Consider the following 13,414-nt stretch of genomic DNA (forward strand, 5'->3'; position numbering starts at 1 on the left):
AATACATGTTCTACAAAGTTCTTGAACTTTATTGTCCTGTTCCTTCAGACAAAGGCTTAACACACAGCATTCTTCAGCCACTGCTGTGTTTGGACCTATTTGGTCAGCTTTACTCACAACTCAAAACTGTATAAACCATATGATAAGTATGTGTTTTAGTATTTTGCTTTTTAGTAAACCCACTTTCCATACCCATCTCCAGCCACAAGAACACGCAAGCATGTGATAGGGTCCGATCTAAACACACGTAGTAATTTCACTGATGTAACCTGTATTTCACTATAATAATATTTAAATACCTTGCATGTCGTTCTCAGTTTTTGCCTTTCTTTCTTGATTGCTTTTTTCTGTATCTCTTTTTCCTTTTTTGCTACTAATGCTTGTTGCCTAACTTCTTCTTCCTCCTTTTCTTTTGCTAACCGTGCTGCTTCTAATTCTGCTTGTCTTTGCTGCAATCAAAAGAAAAAAAAACAAACAAAAAAATCAACAAAGCCACACTGTTATAGGGTCATTCAGTCATTCAATATTAAAATTTGCTGTTTCTGGTTTTGGTGGGGGTTTGTTGTTGTTGTTTGGTTGTGGTTTTTGTTGGTTTTTTTATACATCCATACTTTAATGTTTGGTTTTCCAAGGATTTTGAGGGAGGTGATGAAACATATACCAGTTGGCATTAACTCAAATACTCAATATAAGGACCCCTAGTTTATAAATCCTGACTTCCTCGATTCCTTGACAACGAAGTTACAAAACTGTATGACATTTCCTGTGCCTGCCCCGAGAATATGAGCTTTGAAAAACACAGTGGTCCAATATTTCTCCTGCATCATTATTAACATAGAATCCTGCAGTGCTCCAGTATTGTCTTTTAAGTCACTTTTCAGCACCTTACAGTTCTCTTTCATTCCTGGTACTTGTTCTGGAGCCATCTTTTCCAAGCTGTTAATATTAATCAAATATGTTATGTTACCTGAAAGTGTTTCATACCAATCAACCATTCACAGACCATATGCACAAGGCAAGCAGCTGTATCCATTTTATGAAAAAGGAAAGTAGGCCATAGAATTTAATGACTGCCTCTAAACCAGAGGAAGTGTATGCAACAACAGAACTCAATTTTAGAAGTTTTTTTTGTTTCAGATCTGTACTCCTTGTTTTCATCTCATTCTCAAAAGGCTGTCAGTCTTGCACTGCCTGTTGCACAGGAATCGAAGACAACACATCTTTAAACCCCAATATAATTCTAACAGTAGCTTTCTGACACATGTAGAAGCTGAAGCAGTGGATCAGGTGTGAATGAACCAGGGTTTTTCAACCCAAATAAAGCAGTTCACTTACTTTTTCTTTTGCTTCCTGTTCTTTTCGTTTTGCTTCTACCTTTGCTTTCTTCTCTGCTTCTTTCTTTGCCTTTTCTTCCTCCTTAAATTTCTTTATCCTGGGATCACAGCTGTATGCATTGTCTGGCAGAAGAAAGGATGCATCATGTACAAAATAAAAACAGGAGATTTCCACTGTTAGTTAACAAATCTCTCTTCAAAAAAACCAGCAGTTTGCATGCTCACCAACAAGTGTCCTGATTCTGTTCATTTCTTCTTTTTTTCTCAGTGCTCTAGCAGCTCTGTTCTGCTTTTCAATCCACCTCCTTTCATCTCGACTAAAAAGGGAAAGCATGGTTAGTTCAGTGCTAATATCCTACAGTGTCAATCTGTTAGAAATTCACCAACAAACTTTTAAAAAGTTTCTCCGCCAGACGCTCTTCTCTGAATACTTCAAAAATAGACTTAAAAAAATGAAGTTCCAGGCCCCAAGCTCATGTCAAAAATGCTAGCCGTTTACACAATTACATAAACCTTCAAAACACTTGACAAAACAAGCTGCTTATCTGTCATTGCAGGTCATGGACTTTATTTCCAAAATGCAGTCCACTTGTTGACCTAACATTAAACCCAAGCAAAACAACTGAAATGCTGGTATACAGTTTAATTAAAGGGCAGCAGTATAATCAATGTTAATTATCTCCATTTTACAGAATATAGGTCGTGTCACATAAACCCATCTGCACAGTAAGAACACTTTCTATGAATTACTGTGACACTCCGGTAAAATCATGCTAGATTCACTTGAGTAAAATACAGCTCAGGTTAAATGGATTAAAACTTGGCTGACTAAACCTGAAAATATTTGTCAGTGCTGTCAAGAAAGAGGCAAATTGAACCCCCAAATAATGGGGGTCTATATCCTCATCCACACAACCAAATACAGAACAATATACCTTAGAACAAAGAAAACAATCCCCATAACAGCGCAGGAGACTACTACGAGTAGATTGAAGGTTTAAAACACAAGCAACATCACCTTTGATAAGAAGGGATAACAAGAATCATGACCATCTGAACAGAAGCTGAAGTATAGTTCTCTCTCTAAAGTACAGCGTAATATGTACCATTTGTCTAAACATTTTTAAAAAAGGACACTAATGACAGGAAAAAGCACAAAAAAGAGCTATGCAAATAATTCAAGAGCCTTCCAATGAGAAGCCTAGAGATTAATCTGTGTAATTTATCAAACATACAAGTGATACGGAATTGATTACAGTGCCTTCACAGAATCTTCACAGGAGCAAGAACATGGGGTCCAGAGAGGCTCAAAAAAATTAACAGCAGGAAAAGGCATTAAGAGAAGAGGAATGAAGGCCTATCTATAGCCTAAATATGGCAGTTTTTAGCCACAAAGCAAGCTAACCACTGACTAACTACAAAATTGATTTCTAGTCAAACTTGGAAGAAGAGGTTCATACAATGCCAGTTATGGTTATACAAGGATGACTAAGTGAAAGGTTGTGTCCTGTGAAATAACGTGTTAGACTAAATGATTTGCGGCTCTAACTTGAACGTTCTGTGTTATAACTGTAGGAAGGATAAAAATAGAATGTGTTTTCCAATGGCAACATGGTCTGAGTAATTCAGCAACTATCACTACATCAACAAATACACAATTTTTATTAACATCAAGCCATCAGAACTAATCTCTCTAAATTCTAGAAAGTATTGCTTGTCTCAGCACAGTTTAATAAAGAGTTGGAGAGAGAAATGATACCTGCTTACTCATCCACTCTGTTCTGGCTCCAGGTTCAACCTGTGTTTGGGACTTGCTGGAACTGCAAGTCTGAACTTAAATGAACACATTTCAAAGCACCTCAGAAACACCTCTGTGATGCAAGCAAGAACTACTTCAATTATACAAATAAGACAAAGAGAAGCCACAGTCAGTCCAGTTCAAGTCCATGACTGACTACTAAGCTGGGAGAGTGGAATTCAGTCTTAGTTTGGCTACCTTTCTTGCTATGACTTACAGTCTAATAGAAAGTTGGAAAAATCTTGCTGTCTCAATCTCTCAGTCTCCTGTCAAATTTATTTTTACTTACATACCATTCTGCTTTTTCTTTTTCCTCTTCATCTAAATAGGAAAACTCTCGCCAGGAATCAAAATTATACCTACAGTAAACAACAGTTAAAAAAAAAAAAAATCAAACAAAGAATGAATGAAAAAAACCCAACCAAACAGCAAAACTATTACAAATAATCTACCTTTTTTACTATTAGGTTTTTGTAGGCAATTATACTGTTATTTACAGTTTATACTACATAATTTACAATTATACTGCACCTACAATGATTCCACTGTGTTAAGTAAAAACACAAGATGCTATTGAAAGTAATGATTTACATCTATCTGTACTGTAGGACAGAGTGTATTTTAGGATGGGATCAGTCTCACCAACTCTAAATATCTACAGTGCAGTTGTCTAAGCTCCCATTATAGGCAGTGGAGATACAGTGCCGTCTTTAGAGTTGAGAGAGAAATTAATTTAATCTTTATGTAAGCATCTGTATTTATCAGGTAAGTTAAGCCATAAACTCTACTGACTTTATTGGACTAGATAGACCTCCCTTAACTAGGGGAGCTTAAATACCTAGTAGACGCCTCCACTAAAAACACCAGTTACGTGAGATGAACCCTACTTCTAGTCTGTGGGTCAACTCTGTTTGCAGCCATTGTGGTCAGAGAACTGTCAGAAGCTCCCGCTCTAACTGTGAATTTACAACATAGATGCATTAGCTACGAGAAAGCCAGCTCAGTTTGTGGAAGGCACCAAAGAGCTGTGGGTAATTTCGTGATGTTAGTAGGTCAGAACAGACCACAGCCTACAACCTACATACAAAAGGGTCTGCAAACCCTTCATATCACGTCTTGAATACTGTGAATAGAAACTGAGGTATCGGCTAACTTACCAAAATGAATAGAACGCATCCACCTCTTCAAATGATGAGTTCATGTCCCCAAGTTTAGGAACATTTTTCTTATTTGACCACCTGAAAATAAATGGATATATTCAAGAAATAATATACATAATCTTACTTCATAACATGGCAGTGTTAACTATGGAATCAAAATGCCACATCAGAGGCTCCCTCCCACCAACACAGAGGGGCACCAGGAAAGAGGAAGAAAATGGGAAAGTTCCTTCTAAACATCCTCCAGATTGGGCCTTTTTTGGGGAGCTCCCCCAGAAAAGCAAACTCCTCCTGCCCGAGTTTGGTGTGCCTACAAGGAGACCTGATGGAGCACAAGCTATCTTTGTAGATATTCAATTCTCCACACACATTCTCCTGGTAGAAAAGCTTACAGAAAGTGGACAAAAGGTGCTCTGTGAATAACTCAGCTCTGTGGTAGGCTACAGGAAGCTTCCCACATACTCTAACAGAGTACGAGGGAATAATGCATGCTCTGCCTCCATTCCACTTTTTCCCCTACAAAGAGGGAAATCTTCCATAGGTTCTAGAATTTGTTATTCCATGACATTGCATCCATTTCCAAGCAGAGAAGGGAACAACCCATCTGACAACCACAGATCCAGGTCTGAATCTCTGGAATACTTGATAAAAGATTCAATAAATCTACTTTAAATAATCAATGGATTGTTCAGAATGTGTTGTAAAGTGCCTCACACAATAAACCACTTTTTTTTTTTTTCATACAGGTAAAAAGTGAAATAAACTTCTATTGTGACAGCCTTAATAGAAAGTTAATTGGCAAGCATGAATCAAATGCAGAAAAAAAGTCACACACCTTAAGAGAGAACCACCAAATATTGATAGTTACTTATCTTCTCTTTTAACCAGCTAAATTGTGAACATAACTATTGTCTTCTGTTAATGTCTCACCCTCATAAGAAAATCATAAAAAAAGGAATTTTTAGTCAGTAGCATACACACACTTGGTATAGTAAATAATTTTAAGATGAAACAACGTGTTGTACAAAAAGGACAGTAAGTAATATGGTGCTGAGAACAGACTTTTTTTTTTTTTTAATCTCATGGGTCAAACTCAATGCCACCAATGTGACAGTTCAGATTATTTTAAAATGAAGTAATAGAGAACGCACTATTTTACTTGTATTACATTTCTAGCAAATTAATGCATCTCTCAGCATCCCTTAAAACCACACTTGTTACAAACACAGTGCGAGAAGATTTTGCAAATACTGATTGTCCAGCAACAGCAGAGGCAGTCTGACATAGCTTACCTGGCATTTCTTTCAAAAACTGGTGAAAAAACTTCAAAGAAGTTTTCTTTTGCTTCACTTTTGGAAGGTACAGAATTATCAAAAGTAGGATCTATGCTGTTAAATGCTCGTCGTTTCACAGGATCAGATAATATTTCATAAGCTGAAAAAAAGTTACCAGACATAAAACATGAGACTAAAGTGAGTCTTCCCCACAAGGTGCGAATGTTACAGAAAAGCTGCTAAATGTTTAAAAAGATGCTCTCAGATCTGTGTTTGATCTATCATTCTGTACAGCTTGATATTTAGTTCTTTTAGTGACACCAAATAGCATTGCTGTCAATTCCTGTTAAACTAAGTAGGAGGAAAATGTTTATGAAAAACACCACATTTAACCATTACAATGTAACGAACCAGATTATATTTAAAATAATTTTATAGCAGTAAATTCAGTTTAGGCAGTGGGAATTTGGGCATGACATCTTCAGGCTTTTAGCCTACACCAGATCCTTGCAGATAAATTGACAGAACAGTCTACTAAGACAGGCATGGAGTAAAAGCAGTCTCCAAGTTAATATGATGTCAGAACTAGCAAGAACAGGAGCCATTCATTACAATTTTTGCAGCTCATGATAAAGTTGTACTGAGACTTGGTGGTGTGGTTTAACCCAGCAGGCAGCTAAACACCACACAGCTGTTCGCTTATTCCCCACCAGTGGCATGGGGGAGAGAATCAGAAAAAAGGTAAAAGTCATGGGTTGAGATAAAGACAGTTTAATTGGACAGAAAAGGAAGGGAAAGTAATAATAATGATAAGAGAACATACAAAACAAGTAATGCACAGTGCAATTGCTCACCACCCACTGACCAACGCCCAGCCAGTTCCCAAGCAGCGGGCAGCCATCCCCTGGCCAACTCCCCCCAGTTTTATTGTTCAGCACGACATCATATGGTACGGAACATCCCTTGGGTCAGTTGGGGTCAGCTGTCCCAGCTGTGTCCCCTCCCAGCTTCTTGTGCACCCCCAGTCTCCTCGCTGGCAGGGCAGTATGAGAAGCTGAAAAGTCCTTGACTTAGTGTAAGCACTGCTCAGCAACAACGAAAACATCAGTGTGTTACCAACATTATTCTCATACTAAATCCAAAACAGGGCACTATACCAGCTACTAGGAAGAAAATTAACTCTATCCCAGCCACAAACAGGACACTTGGAAGGAGTATAAAACACCACATAGCTACTAGCCAACACATGCACACGCTCCCAGTTTTCCTGTTCTTGCAGTCTTGCAGCTGGGGAGCACCTCATTACTGAATCTTATAACCTGGAAAAAGCTACACACTGTAGCTTCAGTAAACTCTTGTTTTCTCTCAAGGAAGTGTGGAATTACTTTGTCTGTCAGTTCTACAATACCCACTATTTTTCAATAAGAGTGAAAAGTCAAAGGAATCAAATTCACATTGCAATCATTCATGGGCTTCTCTGACTGCAGACCACCGCACCGTGCAGGTGAGATCTAGATGATAAGCTGGAGGAGTCTGTGGTGCTCTGTGGTTCTGTAAACTGATCACACTGCATGTGGTAATGGAGAGAGGAAGGAATCCAAGGGACCACCAAAGAGCTGCTGTCTGCTAGTCTTCCCTTCCCCTCTGGGAAGGGACCTGCCTCTGCCAATACTCTCAATGACCTCAATTACCCTCTACATTGCAAACTAGGAGCTTCAATAAGCCTCACACCATTTTCCTGATGCAAGAAATTCCACACACATCCGTTGGTTCCTCTTCCACTTAAAAGATGTCCTTTCCATAGAGATCCCCAATTCCACTCCCACAGACTCAGTTCTCCCAGTACTGTATCTCCCACTCATTCCTTTGTCAGACCCAGCTCTGAATCCCACCTACGGACTCCTGCCTTTCCAAGTTTCTTCTCTCCATTCTGTTACCACTCACTCCTACTCCAGATTCCCTTTCCCTACCACTGCATTTCCTTCCTCCAGGGTGCTGCCTGGAAGCATTACTCCTCTTCCATGCCACTTTGTGCTTTCCTTTCTGTTTATCCTTAAACTTGGATAGTAAGAAGTCAAGTGGAAACATATTTTGCTCCTTGCATGTAGAACACAGAGCATATTCCTTAATTCAGGTGCAGGTTGCTCTTATAAATGTCTGCCAGTTTCTGACAGGATTGCGACTATGGAAAAACAAAAATGTCCTCTGGCAACTTTTTCCCCTTTGACAACTCCAAAGGAGGCTGAAGACATCATTAGCTTGTCTAAGATATCATCTAACATTTTAACTAGTATTGTAAGAAGACACTCAGAAGAAGAAAGTTTAGAACACACAAATTCCAAGATTTCCTCCCACCTGGACCTTACTGAGTCAAAAAAAATTGTTTAAAATAAACAAAAAAGCCAAACTCCAAAGCATTTCTAGAGGCATAAGTCATACACCTAGAACACTCCCTATGGTTCTGGAATTGGCCAGCAGTGGTGTTCTAGGTCACTACAGGCAAGAAGGGAAATGTTATCACTCGGTCATCTGTGGGCAAAAAAGAACAGCTGAAGAAACTGATATCCTACATCAAATCAACAGATGTTCTGTGGCAGAGTAAGCGAATTAGAATTCAGTTTTTCCAGTTGCTGTTGGTGTCTTAGGGGAATCACTTTAGAGCACACCAGTTTATCCCAGGTATGTGGCTTCCTCTAGTGGTTCATCTTTGCATATGCTGCTACAAGCATTCATGTTCTGTCACCAAGTAGCACGGCAGACTATCAGCTGCATTCCCATACTGCTTCTACCCAGAGGGAAGTTATGTTAGTGCGATCTCGATTTATTGAGGCAGTTTTCTAAAATGGAAAAGAACTTCTCTGGCTTTTTAGTAATTGACAATTCTTTAAAAGCCTAATAAAGCACTACAAATACATTTCAGATTATCAGGTAGATTGAGAGAGTATAATAAAAGAGATCAATTGCTTACCTTTAGTTATGCATGTAAAATAATCATTATCACCTTCTCCTATCTGTTCCCCAGCAGCTTTTCGCTTGTCTGGATGATGTTTCAAAACCATGGATTTATCTAGCAAATAGATACATTACGTTTAGAAATGCTTCATCATCAACAGTTTATTTCTCACAAACTGCAAAGTAACACAATAATTGCAACTGACATTTCTCTAATTAGATACTTTAAAAAAAAAAACACCAAAAAACCCAAACACCAAAAAACATCAGGAAGAAAATAGATACGAGTTAATAAATTTTTCTTTGATTTAATGCTATTGTCATAATTTAAATTATTTCATCTTTGCTGGGACACAAAATAACCACAACTCAGAAACTCTATTCCACCTTCATCAGCTGAAGAAGTACTGATTTTCTGGGACTTATTCTACTATTATGCATAGTGAAGTCCTTCAGTAACTGTAAGTGTACAGTTAGCTTCAAAATGCATAATGCAGCTTCAGGACCTTAATTGTGCAAGATTGTACAATTACCTGTGCACTCACACTGAAAAAATAAAAAATAATAATTAATGTAACTTTAGTTGTTATTTTTAATGAAAAGCAAAGTAGTTCAGATAAAATAAAAATTGCGTTCTATCCCTTTATTCAAGTTCTGCACATGATCCAAGATGAAACTAGCAAGGAAACTACAGCCATGAGCCTGTGAAGACTGCTGCACTTACCCATGGATAACATTAAGCACACACACGAGACTTCGTGGTCAAGTTCTCTGTCTACTTAGGCCTTAAATGCTGAGATATAACTAACACATATAGAGTATCTACTAAAGTTGCTACCAAGGTTGTCTTCATGTTTAAACACCAAACCAGATTTTAAACTGATTTCTTTGCCAATAGGTCTAGCCATATTATCATACGATATAAAATGTACCTTCTTGGCTCACTATAAAATACTAGAGAGAAGATATCATGCAAGTAGTTACAGCAACCTGCCTTTTGAGAAACGAATGAGAATCCTTGTTAAAAATAGGAAAGCACAGTATATATTGGTGAGAAAGACTCACATCTCTAAAGCGTCATGTGATAATTGAGTGCTGTTAGGATCCTGAAGAGAGAGATGCCCCAGTTCTTGCTTGAGAAGAGTAGCGAGACCACTAATCATCACCAGAATAGGTGTTGCTCTATGCTACTGTTGTGGTTTAAGCCCACCAGCAACTAGGCACCACGCAGCCACTCTCTCACTGCCCCCCCCACAATGGAATGGGGAGGATAATGGGAAAAAAAAAAGGTAAAACTCATGGTTTGAGATAGGAATGATTTAATAACTAAAGTAAAATAAAATGTAATACTAACAACAACAATAATAAAATATAGTAATAATAATAGTAATGAAAACTAATGTAATACAATAAAATAAAAAAAAAGGGAAAAAAAACCCCAAACCCCAAGAAAAGACAAGTGATGCACAATGCAACTGCTCACCACCTGCTGACCGATGCCTGAGCAGCGATCTACCCCTTCCGGCCAAATCCCCCAGTTTATATACTGAGCATTATGTTCTGTGGTATGGAATATTCCTTGGCTAGTTTGGGTCAGCTGTCCTGGCCACGCTCCCTCCCAGTTTCTTGTGCATCTCCTTGCTGGCAGAGCATGGGAAACTTAAAAATCCTTAACTTAGGATAAGTGCTACTTAGTGACAACTAAAACATCAGTTTGTTATCAACATTGTTCTCACACTAAATCCAAAACACACCGTACCAGCTACTAAGAAGAAAATTAACTCTATCCCAGCCGAAACCAGGACAGCTACATTAGCACATGCTCCATGATGGCACTGCTAAGCAACATGTACCTGAGGTAACATAATTTCCTGAGTCAGTTGGTAATTTGCTGATTTCCACCCATTTTCATTTGGGAGTAACTTAATCTTCATCTGTGCTTTCACTGGGGACAGTGATTCTACTCTACTATAACCGGTACAGTTCTACAGGCAATTGTTTGCCAGATCAGCTCACAAAACCATCAGCTTATTTCATAAAGGCTACTGAACAATCTTCAGAGTACTTTTAAATCTTTCTCCACTAAATACCTGCATCCTTCTTGCAAAGCCAACTCTTGGTCACGTTGCTTTCTAGGAAAACAGTTCTGAAGCCCAATATGGTGTTCCTTCACATGCAACTACCATAAAATACTCCCAATCACCTGCATGCACTTTTGAATCATGTCTTGATTTAAGACACAGGCCCATGACATCATCAAGCAGCACAGTGGCACTTGAAGTTCTATGGTTTACTTACCCCAAATGTCAAGGAAACTTAACCTCACAAGACTACGTTTTTAACAGCTTGGAAATGTCCCAGAGATCCAGCCACAGGAACTCTACAGTTTTCACATGGTAAAATGACCAAAGAAAAGCAAAACCAAGCTTCTCAGTGGCCTAAGTAACTTTTTGTTACTCGAATACCCCAAAATTCAAGAGCTACCGCTCCATTCCCATGCAACACTCAGTCTAATCAGAATGATAACAGTAGCATACTTCTTAACCATCCACTAGCATTAACATGGCACCTAACCAGTGTAAGGGGGCTTCAAGGTACCAACCTACTGAAATACGTACGGCAGGGCTAGCTGTATTTCTCTGCCTTTCACTGAGCCTGGCTGCAGACTCAAAAATGCAGAAACGTACAGTTATAGTCTCAAGGTTGTTGACAAAAAAACCCCACAAGCAAGAAAGCTGAGATGTGAACTCGGTGATATTTTTGAATTCCCTAGCTTTAGGCCTGGGGATTTTGGAGCTGTGATGTGAATTTAGAAGGCTGGTAAGCAACGCAAATCAAAGAGCGGGCATTTTTAGGCCTGTGAAATGGCAAAAATCTTGTCTGTGGCATGTATGTATTTTCATGTGGAAAACAGTTGTGTACATCTGAAAGAAAGGTATACTTATGCAGGAACGGTACTTACGAGCTGCTTTGATTTGTTTCTGAGTAGCCCTGTATCGTGTATTTCCTAGCCCAAGGACTGCATAATGGTCTTGATTCTGAGGGGGGAAAAAACAAAAACAAAACCAAACCCCTAATAAACACTGGTAAATGCAACCTAAAAATCCACAATGCATGCAGAAAAACAGTTCTTCTCCCCATCTTTTAAAAGCAAGAGGCAGAATTCTTCCCTCTCTCAACGAATATTATAAAAAGAACAATTGTCGTAAAGGCCGTAACTATTGAATAACCAAATAGTAATAAACTAAGCCACTGTTACAGAAATTCAAGTAGCTTAATCTAAATTGGATTCAAGCACTGAATCCCAGAAAGTTCAATTACTGGAGAATTGAATTGCTGTCTTTAATATTAAGAGTGCTAACACAATTCCAGAATAAGGGAGGTAGCAATGGGGAGGGGAGACACTTTTACTGCTTACAGGCAGTAAAATGAAAAACAACAGTTCAGGACGAAGATCTTATCCTGCTGTGTGCTTGAGTTTCCCTTCATCAACTGGTTATGCCTGGGAAATACAAACCCAGACATAACGCTAACGGACACAAACCAATTCAGATGGGGGTGGGAGGGGAGGAGGAAGGGGATCTTTAGCAGCTGGGAAGAGCAGATAACTTTGACAGGAGACTTCCAGCAAAAATAATTAACACTAATCTATATCAACTGAATACCTTCCAGTCCTTTGGATCAAGGGTTTTTAACATAGGAAATTCTTCAAGCTGCAATTCTTCATCCCCTGATTCTTCAGACAGTTCCTTCTCATCTTCTAGCTCCTGGAAAGAGGCAGAAACATTTATGTTTCTCCTCTTAATAAATGCTTCAAACCATCTTCCCACAGGTTCCACTTGACAGAGTACTGATGCTATAAGCAAAAACATAAAAACGACTTCACCTTCTGCGGTTTACTTTTTTTTTTTTTTTTTTTTTTTTACTTTTTTTACATCAAACCCCACGGAAGCACTGCATCGCACAAGGCTACAGATTGCCAAACCTTCCAGTTCACTCTACACCCACCAGACCGCTAGACCGCAAGAACCCGAACACACGCCTCTCAGACGGCCAAACGCTTCCCTGCGTTCTCCAACCTGGAAAGGTGCTTTCAGGTTAAAGGGATGCCCACGTGAAACGGTCCTTAGTGTCTTCCCGGCTTTGGCCACGGAGGAGGTAACTGCGGCAGACAACAGCGAACTCGGGTTGCTCTCCCCTGCCTTCCCGCTCCCCCTCTTACAGGCCACTCCCCCGGCAGCCAAGCCCGACTTGTTGCTCACGAAACGAGCACCCGGGCAGAGGCAACGCGTGAAGGGCACCGAGCTGAGGCGGAACGGGGAGGAAAGCCCTCCGCACACGCGGGATTTTGCACAGCCCCAGCCGGCGCTCCAGGGCTGGGTCTTCCCCCCCGCAGCACGCACTCGCTCTAACCAGGGGAAACCCCCGCTCCTGGCAGCCGCGGCAGCGCGGGGAGGGGTGGGGGGATCCCGGCAGCGACGCCCCGCTCCCCTCCCCGAGGCGCCGCCTCCGCCGGCCACGGCTCGGCTCCAGCCACGGCCACGGCCCCGCGGCCGGGCCGCTCTCGCTCCCCCCCCACCCCCCGCCCCGAGGAGCCGGCGGTCCCTACCTGCCGACAGCGCCCGGGTGACGGCCGTGAGCTGCCCCTCCTGCGCCCCCCGCAGCATGGCGGCGGCGGCGGGCGGCGGGCCGGAGCGAGCCTCGGGCCTGGGCGCCGCCGGGCCCCGCTCGCCTCGCCTCGCCGGTTGCCAGGAGCCGGCGCATGGAGGCGCCCCGCGAGCGCTTCCGGGGCGGCGGCGGCGGCGGCGGCGTGCGGCGGGATAAGCGGCCCGCCGGGGCCCCTCGCCCCACCGCCTCCTCCACGCCGCCTACACCGCAACGGGGCCGGCGGCAGCC

At 41.1% G+C, this 13,414-nt stretch overlaps 2 protein-coding genes across 5 annotated transcripts in view; one reads left to right on the forward strand and one right to left on the reverse strand.

The window, feature by feature from the left end:
• Positions 1-4,968, forward strand: part of PMPCB (peptidase, mitochondrial processing subunit beta) — a 20,285-nt gene extending 15,317 nt beyond the window's left edge. For 2 of the 3 annotated variants that reach the window (XM_069801785.1, XM_069801786.1), the window contains exon 14: positions 1,138-1,335. In XM_069801785.1, coding sequence (XP_069657886.1) covers positions 1,138-1,226 — 89 coding nt within the window. In that variant the 3' untranslated portion in view covers positions 1,227-1,335. Of the gene's footprint in view, positions 1-1,137; positions 1,336-3,125 lie in introns of those variants that run through there. The other variant, XM_069801787.1, reaches the window with a different exon arrangement.
• Positions 1-13,300, reverse strand: part of DNAJC2 (DnaJ heat shock protein family (Hsp40) member C2) — a 19,380-nt gene extending 6,080 nt beyond the window's left edge. Inside the window, exons 1-10 of one of the 2 annotated variants that reach the window (XM_069801784.1) lie at positions 13,128-13,300; positions 12,184-12,374; positions 11,481-11,556; positions 8,535-8,633; positions 5,585-5,726; positions 4,290-4,370; positions 3,426-3,491; positions 1,560-1,651; positions 1,336-1,457; positions 300-449 (exon numbers count right to left, since the gene is read on the reverse strand). In XM_069801784.1, coding sequence (XP_069657885.1) covers positions 300-449; positions 1,336-1,457; positions 1,560-1,651; positions 3,426-3,491; positions 4,290-4,370; positions 5,585-5,726; positions 8,535-8,633; positions 11,481-11,556; positions 12,184-12,374; positions 13,128-13,185 — 1,077 coding nt within the window. In that variant the 5' untranslated portion in view covers positions 13,186-13,300. The remainder of the gene's footprint in view (positions 1-299; positions 450-1,335; positions 1,458-1,559; positions 1,652-3,425; positions 3,492-4,289; positions 4,371-5,584; positions 5,727-8,534; positions 8,634-11,480; positions 11,557-12,183; positions 12,375-13,127) is intronic. The other variant, XM_069801783.1, reaches the window with a different exon arrangement.
• Between the last annotated feature and the right edge of the window lie 114 nt (positions 13,301-13,414).

The sequence above is a fragment of the Haliaeetus albicilla genome, chromosome 14 (assembly GCF_947461875.1).
Source record: "Haliaeetus albicilla chromosome 14, bHalAlb1.1, whole genome shotgun sequence".
NCBI classification, from domain to species: domain Eukaryota; kingdom Metazoa; phylum Chordata; class Aves; order Accipitriformes; family Accipitridae; genus Haliaeetus; species Haliaeetus albicilla.